The 15,199-nt window shown below is 43.7% G+C and overlaps 1 protein-coding gene across 1 annotated transcript in view; it reads left to right on the plus strand.

Annotated features, from left to right (window-relative positions):
* The window catches only part of CSMD1 (CUB and Sushi multiple domains 1), a 1,229,803-nt gene that overhangs the window by 1,016,688 nt on the left and 197,916 nt on the right, over window positions 1–15,199 (plus strand). The window contains exons 18-20 of the mRNA XM_045535313.1: window positions 5,362–5,550; window positions 10,153–10,269; window positions 11,562–11,777. Coding sequence (XP_045391269.1) covers window positions 5,362–5,550; window positions 10,153–10,269; window positions 11,562–11,777 — 522 coding nt within the window. The remainder of the gene's footprint in view (window positions 1–5,361; window positions 5,551–10,152; window positions 10,270–11,561; window positions 11,778–15,199) is intronic.

The following is a 15,199-nucleotide window of genomic DNA, read 5'->3' on the forward strand; positions in this document are numbered from 1 at the left end:
GGGGATTTTTCCTGTAAACTCTCAAAAATACATACCCATTGCCTATGATAAAGTAAAATAATGAAGTAATTAAAGCAATGAAAGGGGTTCGTCTATTGCATATTTCTATTACTAGAAAATATACATATTGGACAAAGGTGGTCCAGACATGCCACTAAAACTGCACAGTCTGAGCAATGCAGAAAAAGATTCATTGCTAGAAAAGCAGGGTTACAGCAATTGGTGGCATTTAATCTGTCAGTGCACGGGGACAGGTTTTACTGGGTAGAGAACATCAAGAGAGAAGACGGAATTAAAACCCACTAAACCTGACCAAATGCCAAATAATTACTAACACTAGTTTACCAATTGTTAACAATATTTTAAAACAACTATTAAAATATTATCATGGAATATATTCTGCGAGACAGTCCAAATGTTAAGTATTCCTTTCCATTTTTGTCTCCTCGACTCAAAATTATAGCTTCTGAAGCTGAGATCAAGCCATTATATTATTTTATAGTAGTATTTATGCAAATATACTTCTGGAACAGAGCTGAGGGGGTTCCCCTGGGAATGCATGTTTACCGCTGGCCAGATAAAACCAGAGCAGATACTGCTCCTCTGTCCGCTTGAAAACGCTCCCTCAGAGAGGAGAGTGAGCCGGGGGAGTGAACAGAAGTTACCGTCACCTCTGAAGGAGTCAAACCTTCGTTTTGCAGGATTTTTGTGGTTCTCTTTCAGAACCTTATCCCAAAATAAAATTAATTTTAATGGTTCTTAAAATGTATTTCTACATATTCCCCCCCACACATGATTCTACAAATGCATGGATGGGACCACACTTAGTGTGTTGAATCTTAAGTCTCCTATTTCCTTTTTCTTGCCTTTTTCCCCGTTGTCTCCCCCTGCTGCTCCTGCCAACCTGTGCGTGAGCCCTTTGCCCACACACAAATCAGTCACCTGTTGGGCACATTTCTCTGTTTCATGTGCCCATGTAACTGCATACAAACCTACACATGCATATACACCTGTGAGGTTACGTGCACTTTTTGATTAAAATATTATACTCATTTTCTGATAGTGAGAAAATGTATTAATAACTTGAAGATTAATTTCAAATTTAATTAAAATTATTAGTCATGCTTTATACATATATGTGTAATATATATATATATGACATCCATTCCAATATAGCATTTTTAAACATAAAATAGAATTTAAGAACCAGAACATTTCATATTTTATTCCTTTATAATGTCCACTTAAATTATTACTTCTCTTTGGAGTCACGATATACGCGCATTGCGATGATTTGAGTTTGTAAAACTCCCAAGTGCTGAACAGCCAGGGGTTGTATTTTCTCTACACCCCACTGTTTATAGACCAGAATCACTTGGCCCTTAGATGTCTGCCACTTAAGAGAATAAATGTTTTCGATGTTGGTAACAATTAGAGCAGAGTTTTTCTTTCTTTTCTTCTCTCCCTCTCTGTACCCACAGATAACTTTGCATATTTTAGCACCTTTGTTGTCTTCTATGGGCCACATGCAGCCAGTAGAAGTGAATTTCACATATTAATCTAACTCATTTGAATGAACTGATTGCTCTTATTCTTCTTTCTGGAAAATCAAAGAACGATCAAAAGCCTGTTCACAAATTCCTATTTAGCTTGCATACACACTAATATAATAATAATATAGTATAACATTGAGTATATATTATAGAATAATATGATAATCTATTATGCAGATAATACTAACAATAATCTTTATAATCGTCAAAGAATTGCTAGATTGTATTTGGTGTTCTTTGTATCTATCCTATGCTCAGAAGCAGAGCGCAGCTTTTGTAAGGCACGTGTCTGTAACCTGGAGTGTTGTGTGTGTCATAAATTTCTCATCGCTTAGGGTTCTAGAATTCCTTCCCCTTCCTTCTCTGCTGGCCAGTTGGGAGGCAGCTCCGCAGCTGCAGACGAAGCCGGAGGCCTCACCTGGCGGGTGAAGACAGGTGGGCAGGAGCCTCCCATAGCCGGCGTCCCAGTGCTCTGACTCAGAAGGGGCAGGTCTAAATATACATCCAGACTTTCACACTGTGAACATCTCGTGATCCCTCCAGAGGCCTCCGTGCTTTTTGGGGGTCTTCCTCTGGGTTAAAGCATTGAAACTACGTTGAAAAAAATATAAGGATGCCACATTGAACCTTGCCTTGCGGTCACCTCTTATTGACTGATTGATCGTTATGTATTTGAAGGGAATAAGGAAATGCAAGAGACAAATGAGACCCTGGATATGGCTTTTAAAAAAAAAAATAAAGTACGTAAGTCAGGAATGACCTGGGATTTTTAAGGCAGAGCTCAGCAGCCGGTGCTGTGCACGGCAGGTACCTGCGGGGCTTTAAAACAAGGCGGGGGCTGGAGTGCCAGCACAGATGTCCTGGTTGCTATTTCTGTGGGTGATACAGAGACCTGAGTCCCTTCAGAGAGCCCCGTAACCGACTCAGAGGCCATCCCAGTTTGGGAGGCGTGCTGAAGGAGCAGTGTTTCTCAAACACGACCGTGCACTAATACACCCCTGGGGATCTTAGTCAATTGTGGAGTCGGAAGCCCAGATTCCAGATACTGCAACTCAGTGAGCCGGTGCTGAAGGCCTGAATTCTGCACTTTTAGTCAAGCCCTCAAGGGGCGCTGGAGGGCAGGTGCCCCTCGTGGGCTCCAGGGAGAGAGAACCTGCAGGCAGGTGCGGGGGAGGGGCCAGAGGGCTGCAGAGGCCGTGGAAGGACAAAGGGACAGATGAGCTCCACAGGGAAGGTGGGGGCACACAGACGGGATGCAAGGCTGCAAAGGACAGGCGTTGCCAGCCCTGTCACAGAGTCGACCGTGTCTGGCACCGGATGAGGAAATGTCTCTAGAAGCCAAGATGCAGGTGCTGGAAAAGTTACACTCGCTCATCCAGCCCGGTCTTAAAACATGGGTTGCCCATGACCCAGGAATGACTTATGTCAAATTCTTTATGCCATTCGAAAATAACAGCATTGCTTTTCTCTCCTGTGTCTTTCGTCATAAACGGTTCACAGTGTAAACCTCCCTTGCTTCACAAAATTATTAATGACCCCTCTTCACGCCCAGAGAGGCCCCTGGCAATCCGCCCCAGGTCACAGCCGCCCGCACTCCAGGCTGACTTGTCCTGCGGTGGTGCCTGGGACAGCGTGCGCGACAGTGAACAACCTGCACGACTGTGAACAGCGTGCACTGCAGAGGGTCTTCCTGAATCGCACAGAGAAGGGCTTAAGTCTAAGCTTTTCTGAAAAGCATTCCCGGAGTTGCAGTTCCGCCTTGTGTGCTCAGCCTTGTGAATCAGGGCTCTGATGAGCTCGAGTCCCGCCGCAGTTCCTGCTGTGGTGGTCGGTTCCCCACAGGGAACGCGGAGCCGCTTCTCTGTCTAACAGTCGTGGCACTGTCGCCCGGAATGCGCACCTGCGTTGTGCCTTGGTCTTCGAGTCACCACTTTAAAAATGATTTTAGAGAGAATTACAAACTAAATGGAATTCTCAAGTGTACGGAGGTTTTCCATTTACCTTTAGAGCATTTCTTGGAAATGGTTTCTTTCAAAAGTATCTTTTTAGTGATATTTGAAGAAAGAAGAAAGATTCGCCACATGTTATTGTATGTGTCCTACTATGCGATTCATACGTTGTGTTATTTTCAAAAAATAGTGTGATAAGTAAAGGAGTATATTTTGTAGTGTATGCACATACACACACGCACACACACACAGAGATTAGTTGTTTGAGATTCGGTGCCCTTTTTTTATGACCAAAAAAGGAATATGGTCAAGATATCATGGTAGTGGATGCAAAATGATTAGATATAACACACACACACACATGCACACACACACATGCACACACACACACACGCTCTAATCATGTGCTAGTCCCCTTGTGCGAACATACCCATCACACATAGGAAAGACAGACAGGAGATTAAAATGACTAATTTGCTTAATTTCCTGGCCTCTTGCCTCATCTATAAAGTGAGGCTTGTAAACTTCTATTTCTAAACCGTTAGGCCATGAAAGGTGACAGCTCTAAACTTGGTACATAAAAGGCACTTGGCAAATGCTTGTTTCTTCCTTGGATGAGAATTTCTATAGATTGATAGCTGAGAGCCCTGCTTACATCCAACGTGCATTACTGTAAGCCCCTTGTGGATTATTTCCGAAAGTACCAACTTCCTCTATTCGTTAAGTAGCAAATTTATTCAGACACTTACTTTACAAAAGCCGCAGGAAAAGAAGTGCTTTATTTATATCTGCTTGTGCCAGAAATTCACAGTTGCTGTACGTTTCAAGTAAGAAAGAGTTGGAATAGAGTCTGCACGGAGCCATAGTTTGATAAAATCCGTAGATCCCTGTTCCTCTTGCGTTGTCCGGCTGGAGACGGTAGGGAAGGAAAACACCCTAAACAACACTCGGAAAAACACGGTTGCACCTTTTCATCAAAGCGCATTGGCCACCTGTCCTCACGGACTGGTTTTAGGGTTTTAGTTTATTGCAAAGGTCTTGTCGCGTTGGAGCGATACCGCCTGCTGTGAAACTCTGTGTGTTCCTTCCCACCTCACCTTGTTTGGGGATTCCTGTCCCTGGCTTGTTCCAGGTGAACTGCTCATCACTCCACTTTACCACTCAACAGTTCACCCCTCCTGCATTCTCCACTCAAACAACTGGCCACACAAAGGGACAGAATGTCTGCACATGTCACAGCCCAATAGAGGTGCCCGTTACGCTTACAAACGAATGAGTAAGTTATGGAACAACATTGCTAGTAAGCATCAGTTATGACGCTAACAGTTATTTAGTTTTATATGTAAATAATTCTACGTTTGAAGTTCTATGCTTTGATTTCCTCTAATATTTTTTTTCTCTTTTCCCTATCAGTTTTTTCTTTTCCCTGGGCAAAGTTTTGATTACAATTTGTAAATTTCATTATAAGAACTACTCATTCATACGTTATTCTCACATCAGCTAAAATAATAATTCCTATTATTATGTGATAGAAAGCAGGAAAAATTTAGACTTCATTTAATGCAGTTCATTAATTTCCAAGAAGAAAAGTAAAATTCAGAAAGGTCAATGGATTTTTCAAGGTTGTACTACTTAGATATCATCTGGTAAATAGTGTGACAGTATGAATCTAATTTGGAAAACAGGGTTGAATATTTGAAGATGTATTCGTTTTGACATTAACGGATTGTTGGGTTCACCTGCATAATGTTCCAGGTCTGATCACGCCTGGGAATATTTCATAGCATACGGCACGAACATGTTTTCTTTTCAATAAACCAGCACGGTCCCCACATGACGCGTTTTCTCTGTGCACCCAGGTGTGACTCTGGAGTCCGACTCCTGCCTCGACCCAGGCATCCCCGTGAACGGCCATCGCCATGGCAGCAACTTTGGCGTGAGGTCCACGGTGACGTTCAGCTGCGACCCAGGGTACACGCTGAGTGACAACGAGCCGCTTCTCTGTGAGCAGAACCACCAGTGGAACCACGCCCTGCCCAGCTGTGACGGTAGGTGCAGCCCCTCCTCAGAACCCAGGTGTGAATACCTGGAGTGTGGGCGGCGCGAGTACTTTATGGGGCGGGACAGTATGACTGAAGTGTGATTTCGCTTTGGAAAGTCGTCCACCTTCACAATAGCGTTGCTCTTGAACACTGCAAGTTTGCCGACCAAATTTCCTCTACTAGGAAGAACACCTGCTTGGAAATAAAGAATGAAAAATTACAGGCTGTCCTTCAACTTTATCCCCAAACAATCAAACTTACAGAGCTTAGTTCTACACGTAGTTTTCAAAGAGGGTGTTTATTGTACCTGGCGTGTGGTGCAACATAGTCGCTGTCCGCAGCCTCGACTGTCAGACCCGGTTTGTTCTGACCCAGGTCCAAGCACAGAACTGCCTCTAGGTTTACACAGCTTGTTCTAGTTCCCCCCGTCTGAATCTCCAGCTCCTCGGAGCATGCGCTCTGAGACCGCGAGCTTGCAGGAAGCACCAGCGGCTCTGTGTAGTAACAGCCACTCCCCTTGCGCTGCACGGATCTGCTCTTGCAAGTTGCAAAAACAAATAACGTTCTTGACTATTGTGTGATACTCTGTTGCTCAACTCCATACTATGCAGTGTACAGCTATGTGAGAATCGAGATAAATATTCTACTTGTGATCATTTGCAAAAAAAAAAGTGGGGCCTTTTGTCTTTGGACATGAATATAACCCCATTATAACATTGTTTCTATGGAAAAACAATATGTATATTATTTACATTTCAGTACTTTTTATGGACAATAGGCATTTCTTTCCAAACATAATACATGCATTCATTAGATACCTTGACTTCTTTAAAATCATGTACCCAAAATACCAGGGTTTATGGGATAATTCTACTTAGCCACAAACCACTCAAAATCTTTGAGCTTTGTCACCAACGTACTAATCCTAACAAAAAGTGGTGCTTTGGGAGACAAACTGCAAAGTGCAGGTGGACAGCATGAGTGGCCCGAGGCTGTCTGAGAAGGTACGAGAGGTACACGAGACCGGCGGGTGCCAGATGGGAGACAGGGTCTGCACTGCAGGGCCACAGGTGCACGGGCACGGGGGGAGGGGGGTGCGCTGAAAGGGGTGCACACTTGCTCGTAACTGGGGTGCCAGGGGATGCCAGATGCATGCGCCGTATTCTCCTTGGAAGGTAAAAGCTACATAAGACATGCGTTTTGTTTCTTTATTGTCTACCAATTTAAATTTATGCAAATGTGAAATTTAAACCTTTCAAGGGGATTGATAGCATGATGATTTGTTTTGCTGCATTGGAATGGGTTTCAGAGAATCATGAATTTATGAGAAAAGGCATTAATTTGCAAACTTTGGGAGATTTGAGAGTTTGATGTGTGAGTTGTAGTCAGTCGCAGCTGGCTGTCCTCATGTAACTAAGAACCCTTGTAACTAAGTTCTCATTGGGCTTCCCAATCTTAATCTCTTAAACCTCATGTTTTTATTGTAAAAAATGATACATACATAGGATATTTTGTATCCTTAAACCCTTAAAAATTTGCAGTTATCAGAAAAGGGAAAAGGAATGAGAATTAACTATAATAGTTTTTTTTTATCGCTATGCTAAACTCTATCAGTTTCTGCCCCATGTCCACAGCATCTGTTCAGTTTGTTTTTAATGCCAGTGTTTCTCATGCTCTCGTTGTGAAGAAATAAGGTGAACATGGAGATAAATTCTCTTCCTCTAATTTGGTGGAAGACAAAAGTAAGGAAAACTTTGAAAAGAATTTGTTATTAAATAAGTATTTTTGCAACCTCTTTACCCTTTCCACAAGCATTTATTGGAAAATGGCTGTATTTTTAGCAACACAGTTAAAAAGTTTGCAAGGGAGAGGAAAGATGATTTTTTTAAATCACACAATGAAGTGAGAACTGTCGGGGCTGCTGAGGACACAGGAGCATCAAAGGCAGTTCACATAAAGGCCAGTCCATGTGCCTCCTTTTCCATGTACTTTCTATTCTCTGTGTATCACAGTCCTCCATCCAAAAGAATTCTGACACAATGTAGCGGCATCCTCGATGCTGGGTAGGTTATATAAATACAAGAGTAAAATTCAAGAAATTATACCAGTGAGTATAGGAAATGTAAAACTTTACTGTATCTTTTACAACTACCCAGAAAAGACTCTCCCATGCATGAAGAAATAGATTAATGTAATTCAAATTATATGCAGCCCTATTGGTAGCTCTGCCACAGGAACGCAGACGTGTCTATGTATAGTTGTAGTCGTAGATGCGTGTGAGCACCAAATGTAAGTCAGGGATTTTATTTCACTCCCTCCTCTCCTCTCTTCAGTTGCAGATGAGAATAGAAATTCTATTGTCTGTATGTCAAATTTTTCTTTTCCTGAAAAAAAAAAAAAACGTAGGATTTGTGAAGGGAGTTATTTTTGTACAAAATCTTCATAATGTACGAATCAGGCTGTGTTGTGTTTGCGCTCGTACGAATCTGCACACTCATCCGAGCTGCTTCATCTGTCCCTTTCTGTCCAACTTTGCTGCTAGGCACGGCGTGCTGGGGCTGGTCAGCGATTCCTGGGCTCTGTGCTCACGGACAGGTAGCACCAAAGGTGGGCAGAACACGTTCCTCCCCAGGTCCCCCCAATATAGGGCCCAACAATTTTTCTTGATGACATTAGGACAGAGGATGAAATCAAGATGGATAATTTTTAAACGTAGCTGGATGGGAATGACATTTTATCTTTTTATGTGGCATGTGTAGATTTTAGAGTCAAGACTGCCGATAAATAACTTTGTATATACGATATCTCAATTTTACTTAAAATGTTTTAAATACATTATAGCTAAGTCTTTCATAAAAAGTTGCTAAGTTAGTGTGTAATTCACACAAATCCAGCGATAGACACAGAGCAGTCACCAACGTGTAGCTTCCAGATTGAGGACTCCGCAGTCCACTGGTTTTCTTCCTACTGCACCGGCTTCTGTTTCTGTTTCCTTGGTGGAAGCTTCCTTCCCCCCGAGCTGCTGACCCTGAAGTATCCTTGGTCTTAGTCTTTGTATCTGCATCTACATTTGGTGATCTGGTGACCTCATCCCGGTGGGCTCTCCTCTCTGTCCCCTGGTCAGACGTGTCCGGGAATCCAGCCTCGCACAACCCAGTGTGGTGTCAGCCGCTCCACCGCGCTGTCTAGCAGGTGCCGGGCTTCCCGCATCCAAAGCTGAACTCCCGGCTTACTCTGCAAACCTGCTTCTCCCAGCGTCCTGCTTGCTTTACGCTATTTTACCCTCAGGCTTTTAACCTCACACTCATGTGGGCATTTGTGGTAATGCCCACGTCCCACGTGTAAGAAAGTCCCTCTGGCTCCACCTGCCAAACACAGCTGGGGTCGGCCCCCATCTCACCGGATCCAAATGCCCATCTCTTCCGGGGACACCTTCACAGACACACCTGGAAATAGTCTTGCCAGCCGTCTGGGCACCCTCGCCCTGCCCAGATGACACAGGAAGTTGGCTGTCACCATGAGGGCAGGCAGCTGGGTTCCGAGCTCTGTGCTGGGGACACACAGGGACCTCACAGCTGCAGGTGGAGGTGCTTGCGGAGACCCAGAGCTCTTGGCGACTAAGATGTGTGGCTGTTTGTTTGCAGAATGTGAATGACAGTCCCCTCTCCTGTCCCCTGTTCTGCAGACTCTGTTACCTTCATTGCTTCTGTATTGGCACAGTCCTTCCATTCTGGGGAAGGCTTGACAAGTCTTAAGATGTGACATGAAAGAAAAGCATTGGTGAGAACGTGCCAATATTCCCCTCTTGATGTTGGTAAAATTAGGCAGTATCAAGTTTATTCAAATTGTTAGATTATTGACATCTTTTAAGGATCAGATTGCTGTGAACAGCTGTCATCAGTGGCTAATGTTCTGGGTACACATCAATTAGACACTGTGAAGTGCGATCTACAACGGCGACCACCGCAAACACCTGTCCATGAGACGGGTTCTCGCTATTCCACTTTCAAGATAAGACATGGGAAGGACTGAAGGCAAATGACTCACCAAAGATCACAGAGCTAGCAAGTGGCAGGGCTGACGTTTGAACTCATGACTTTCTATCATGAGTCTGCGAACTTAAACTCCCATGTTCTGCTGACGTTCTAATGGTTGCTACTTTCCCATCGAAATTACTACATATAACTTTCTTTTCATTCCTTCAAAAATGCGTCTCTGAGTTAGTGCTGAGCACGACACATCTGTCGCAGGGGATTTAAACTCACCGAAGTGCCGCAAAGAAGCCAGCGGTGCCGGGGGATGCAAATCCGCCCTGCTCCTGCGGTTCCTCCCACTTGTTAACGTGTGTCCCGTGCCCCTGCCGTGCCGTGCTCTGTCATGTTCTCAAGCTTTTGTGCCAGTTAGGACACACCCACATGAACTGGCACCTTATAATTGCAAGTAAAATAAGGTGTAGATTTTGCTTGGTTTTCCATGGACATGACATTAGATCTTCTTTTAGTCCTTGTGCAAATCCCACGTCATTTAAAAAGTATTTTGTTCCAGCAATTGTTGTGTTCTAGCCATCGTGGCGAAGCTCATGCTATCGTCTCTCTCTGTTATTTTCAGCCCTGTGTGGAGGCTACATCCACGGCAAGAGTGGAACCGTCCTTTCTCCTGGGTTCCCGGACTTTTACCCGAATTCTCTAAACTGCACGTGGACCATCGAAGTGTCTCATGGAAAAGGTAAGAACACGTCACAGGTCTCAAACAGACAGAGCAGTAAATGAGACAAAAACACAGGGGCAAAGAAAAACATATTACTATGTGAACAAGTAAGATAACTAGTCTTCTCACCTATATTTCAAACTGTTGATTTTTATTTTTAAAAAGATTTTGGAAGAAAATGATCTTTCATGTTTGCTGCTACAAGCCAACATATATTCCTGATTTGCTCTGTAGTTGTCAGGTTACGTGGATATATGCACGTGAGCATAGCTTGAAAATTAAGTATAATGAAAAGGAATAAAGGCATCAATTAAATAAAATGTGAATATGGGTTAAATAAAAAGAAAACGAAAAGCAAGTATCTAAACATCTAATTTCCATGATAAATCTGGGATAGTTTTTGTACCTACCTTATGTTTTAAGTTTGCCTGGTATTATCACACATAATAAATCTTTTATCTCCATGTAAAAAAGAGATGCCTTATAGAGTAGATGTCATACTCCTCACTTTGCAGACAAGTATAGTGAAAACCAGAAAAATTTGCATTTTGTGTAGGAAATGCAGATTGTAAACATTGGGTTTAGTACTGTCCCTTAAGCTCTATTCTGTGACTAAACTTGGCATTTGTAAGAGTCTATTTGGAACTTTGATCACATAATTATTATGCAGACTTTGTCTTTCTACATAGATTTGAACTCAACCTGATGTTAAATTGACATTTTATTATATATGCTATGTTACCCTGTGCAACCGTGGATACACTTTAAAGAAGAACTTAGCCCTGTGGGAAATTAAGGATAAAGAAGAGACAGATTATGAATGACCAGGGATTTGTCATCATAAAAATAGGCATTTTTATTAAAAGTGACCTATTCATAGTTAATTTTATGCACTTCTCTATAGAAATCCAGAAGTGATACTTTGTGAGTATGTTACTAGGAGGACACAGGCACGAGGAGCAAATCAAAGCACAATCTCAGGGAAGTTTTCCTCCAGTTATTAGACCCCCAACGAACATTACCTGCCCGTTTTCCTCTTAAACTTCAAAGCTGGATGTAAATAGCAAGATAATTGTTTAATATTTTGATTCGAGACGTTGATGTCTCTAAGCGCAGAAGAAAGTATTTTTCAGCAACTGTTAAATCTGCTGACGTCTCTCTCTCCCCATCTCTGTCTCTCTCATCTTCATCTCTGTCTCTGTCTTCTGTCTCTGTCTCTCTCATCTCTGTGTCCATCACCGTCTCTCGTCTCTGCTCCTTGCTGTCTCTCTCTCTGTCCCCGTCTGTCCCCGACGCCCGCGGCGTCCCAGGCGTGCAGGTGATCTTCCACACCTTCCACCTGGAGAGCTCGCACGACTACCTGCTGATCACGGAGGACGGCAGCTTCTCCGAGCCGGTCGCCAGGCTCACGGGCTCGGTGCTGCCCCACACCATCAAGGCAGGCTTGTTTGGAAACTTCACCGCCCAGCTCCGGTTTATATCGGACTTTTCCATCTCCTACGAGGGCTTCAACATCACGTTTTCAGGTACGGCAGGCTCTTTGCTGTTCCCTCCTCTGGCAACAGCACGGCCGCTTCTCGGAGTGAGTGTGAGTGTGAGTGTGATTACTGCTCCTCTGAGTGAGTGTGAGTGTGAGTGTGATTACTGCTCCTCTGAGCGAGTGAGTGTGAGTGTGAGTGTGATTACTGCTCCTCTGAGTGAGTGTGAGTGTGAGTGTGATTACTGCTCCTCTGAGCGAGTGTGAGTGTGAGTGTGAGTGTGATTACTGCTCCTCTGAGTGAGTGTGAGTGTGAGTGTGATTACTGCTCCTCTGAGCAAGAGCGAGTGTGAGTGTGAGTGTGATTACTGCTCCTCTGAGCGAGTGTGAGTGTGAGTGTGGTTACTGCTCCTCTGAGCAAGAGCGAGTGTGAGTGTGAGTGTGATTACTGCTCCTCTGAGCGAGTGTGAGTGTGAGTGTGGTTACTGCTCCTCTGAGCAGGAGCGAGTGTGAGTGTGAGTGTGATTACTGCTCCTCTGAGTGAGTGTGAGTGTGAGTGTGGTTACTGCTCCTCTGAGCAAGAGCGAGTGTGAGTGTGAGTGTGATTACTGCTCCTCTTAGCGAGTGTGAGTGTGAGTGTGAGTGTGATTACTGCTCCTCTGAGCAAGTGTGAGTGTGCATGTGATTACTGCTCCTCTGAGCAGGAGCGAGTATGAGTGTGAGTGTGATTACTGCTCCTCTGAGCGAGTGTGAGTGTGAGTGTGAGTGTGATTACTTTTCCTCTGAGTGAGTGTGAGTGTGATTACTGCTCCTCTGAGCAAGTGTGAGTGTGCGTGTGATTACTGCTCCTCTGAGCGAGTGTGAGTGTGAGTGTGATTACTGCTCCTCTGAGCAGGAGCGAGTGTGAGTGTGCGTGTGATTACTGCTCCTCTGAGCGAGTGTGAGTGTGAGTGTGATTACTGCTCCTCTGAGCGAGTGTGAGTGTGAGTGTGAGTGTGATTACTGCTCCTCTGAGTGAGTGTGAGTGTGATTACTGCTCCTCTGAGCGAGTGTGAGTGTGCGTGTGATTACTGCTCCTCTGAGCAGGAGCGAGTGTGAGTGTGCGTGTGATTACTGCTCCTCTGAGCAAGTGTGAGTGTGAATGTGAGTGTGATTACTGCTCCTCTGAGCAAGTGTGAGTGTGAGTGTGATTACTGCTCCTCTGAGCAAGTGTGAGTGTGAGTGTGATTACAGGCGCATTTCCACCCCTGGGGGGCACGGACATTTGCCTCTGTGATGGAGACCACAAGGACATCGGCGTAGCATCTAGAAAATGCCACTTTGCTGTGTAGACTTCGCAAGTTCTCATCTTTGAAAATCTGTACATATCACTGTCTTTGGCAAAGCCTTTCTCACCCATGTCTCGTCACCAATTAATTCTACCAAAATCTCGGAGGAAACTTTCAGTATTGGGAGGCGTCCCCAGCATCAGTTGTCATCTGGCTGCGCTGGTTCCTGCCCTCCGGGAGACGCCAGTGTTTGGGCTGAGAACGACCCAGGATGAACAAAGCACGTGGACACACACAGTCAAGGATGAGCGTTTAGTTTATTTTAATATCTTCATGCACAGTGACAAAACAGTTTTTATCTTTAATCACATAGATGATATTTGTGTAGGGTTGATGTTGCATCAGACTTTTGTATGGGTTAGATTGTCTGATTTACACAGTTCTATGACATAGGTATGAATATTGTTTCACAGATGAGGAAAAAGTTACACACCAGATAAAAACCGGTGCAGCCTGTGCAGGAGGAATTTGGTCGCATAAACAAACACTATTCAGTGAACGTTGGTGCTTAGGAGCCCTGCAAACCTTCATTCTCTGCCGCCCCAGCAACACGAAGGGAACTGCTGCTCCACAATTATTAATGGGTGTAAATAATTATATTAATTTACACTTGTATAGATGATGCTTTGGAAAAAAAAAAAGCGTTTTCCCTCCTCCCAAATCTAATGTAATTTTCATGAAATGGTCACTAAGCAGCACAATCGCATGTGATTTCTTCTATTTATAAGATCTCGTAACGACTTTTGATGCCACTTATGAGATTATTTGTTGCAGTATTTGAGTATTCATCATCTCCTGTACTGAAACTAAAAAATAGTGATAGAAGGGCTTCTGTTTGCTCCACCTTCGTACAAACACTAGCTCTCTTCCTCTATCTTACACATGCACTTGACCCTTGAACAATGGGGGGTTTTGGTGCTGACCCTTGGGCAGTAGAAAATCTGAGTGTAACTTTTGACTCCCCCAAAACTGACCTGCTAATAGCCTAGACTAGTATCTAAATATATTTTATGCATTCATGACATCCCTAGCTTTTTCTCAATTTTTTAAATACCTTTAGACTATGTGATTCATCTGTATGTTTTTTTCAAATTGTCACAAATCACAGAAACATTTTCTAATATGTTTGTTGGAAAAAAATCTGTGTGTAAGTAGACCCAAGCAGTTAAACCTGTGTTGTTCAGTAGTGAACTTTAATAAGAACTTAATAATTGCTTACTACCTACTGCATGATCATTAACATTAGATAAAATGAAATATTATCTTAAAGAAAAAGCCTTTCTTAGAGAGTTTAAGATCTTCTGAACTGTTTTATACTCCTTCTAATTCTGCCCAGCTGCCATTTACCTCACTCTGACTTTGGTGATTTTTCTTGGTATTTCACTGCATGAGTTGTCCTTTCAGGACTGGCACAGACTACTTGATTTCTTGGAAATTTGCTGTAATGGGTGGTAATTATGAAATTGGCCACTTTATATATCAAAGACTTAAATGTCCCTAACGCTAATGCCTGAATCGCTCTCTGTGCACATTCTCCCTGGGTGTTTCTCAGTTCGGATCACTGGGAGAGTGGTGCTCCATTTCTGCTTTTGTTGTGATCCAAAGTGAATCTCAGTGGAACACCCCACAGAAAGAAACGGCCGTGGTGCAATCGTGGATTTCTTCCACGGGTGTCTCTCATGAGTCGGGCACACGGCCTTCATTTCATCCACCTGTTTCTCATTCTAGTGCTCTTAGCACAGGACTCACACTAAGTCTTTTGATGACTACTGTCCTTGTTTGTGATGCTGTAACAAAATACCTGAAACCGGGTAATTTATAAAGAACAGAATATTATTTCTTACCATTCTGGGAGTTGGGAAGTCTAAGATCAGAGTGCTGGGTTCTGCGGGGAGCCTTCTTGCAATGCCCTCACATGCCAGAGGGGCAGACACCCCTTTATCATGTCATGAACCCCGACCCGAGAGTGGAGCCCTCGTGACCTGAACACTCCCCCGAAGTCCCACCTCCCACCACCCCTACGCTGGGGATCAAGTTTCCAACACATGGATTTTGGGTGACACGTTCAGACTGTAGCAATTATCAGCAGTTTCAATGTCACTCTAGAGCTGCTGCCTTTCTCTGTAATAAACTCCTCACACAA

This window comes from Lemur catta, chromosome 22 (genome assembly GCF_020740605.2).
Source record: "Lemur catta isolate mLemCat1 chromosome 22, mLemCat1.pri, whole genome shotgun sequence".
Lineage (NCBI taxonomy): Eukaryota > Metazoa > Chordata > Mammalia > Primates > Lemuridae > Lemur > Lemur catta.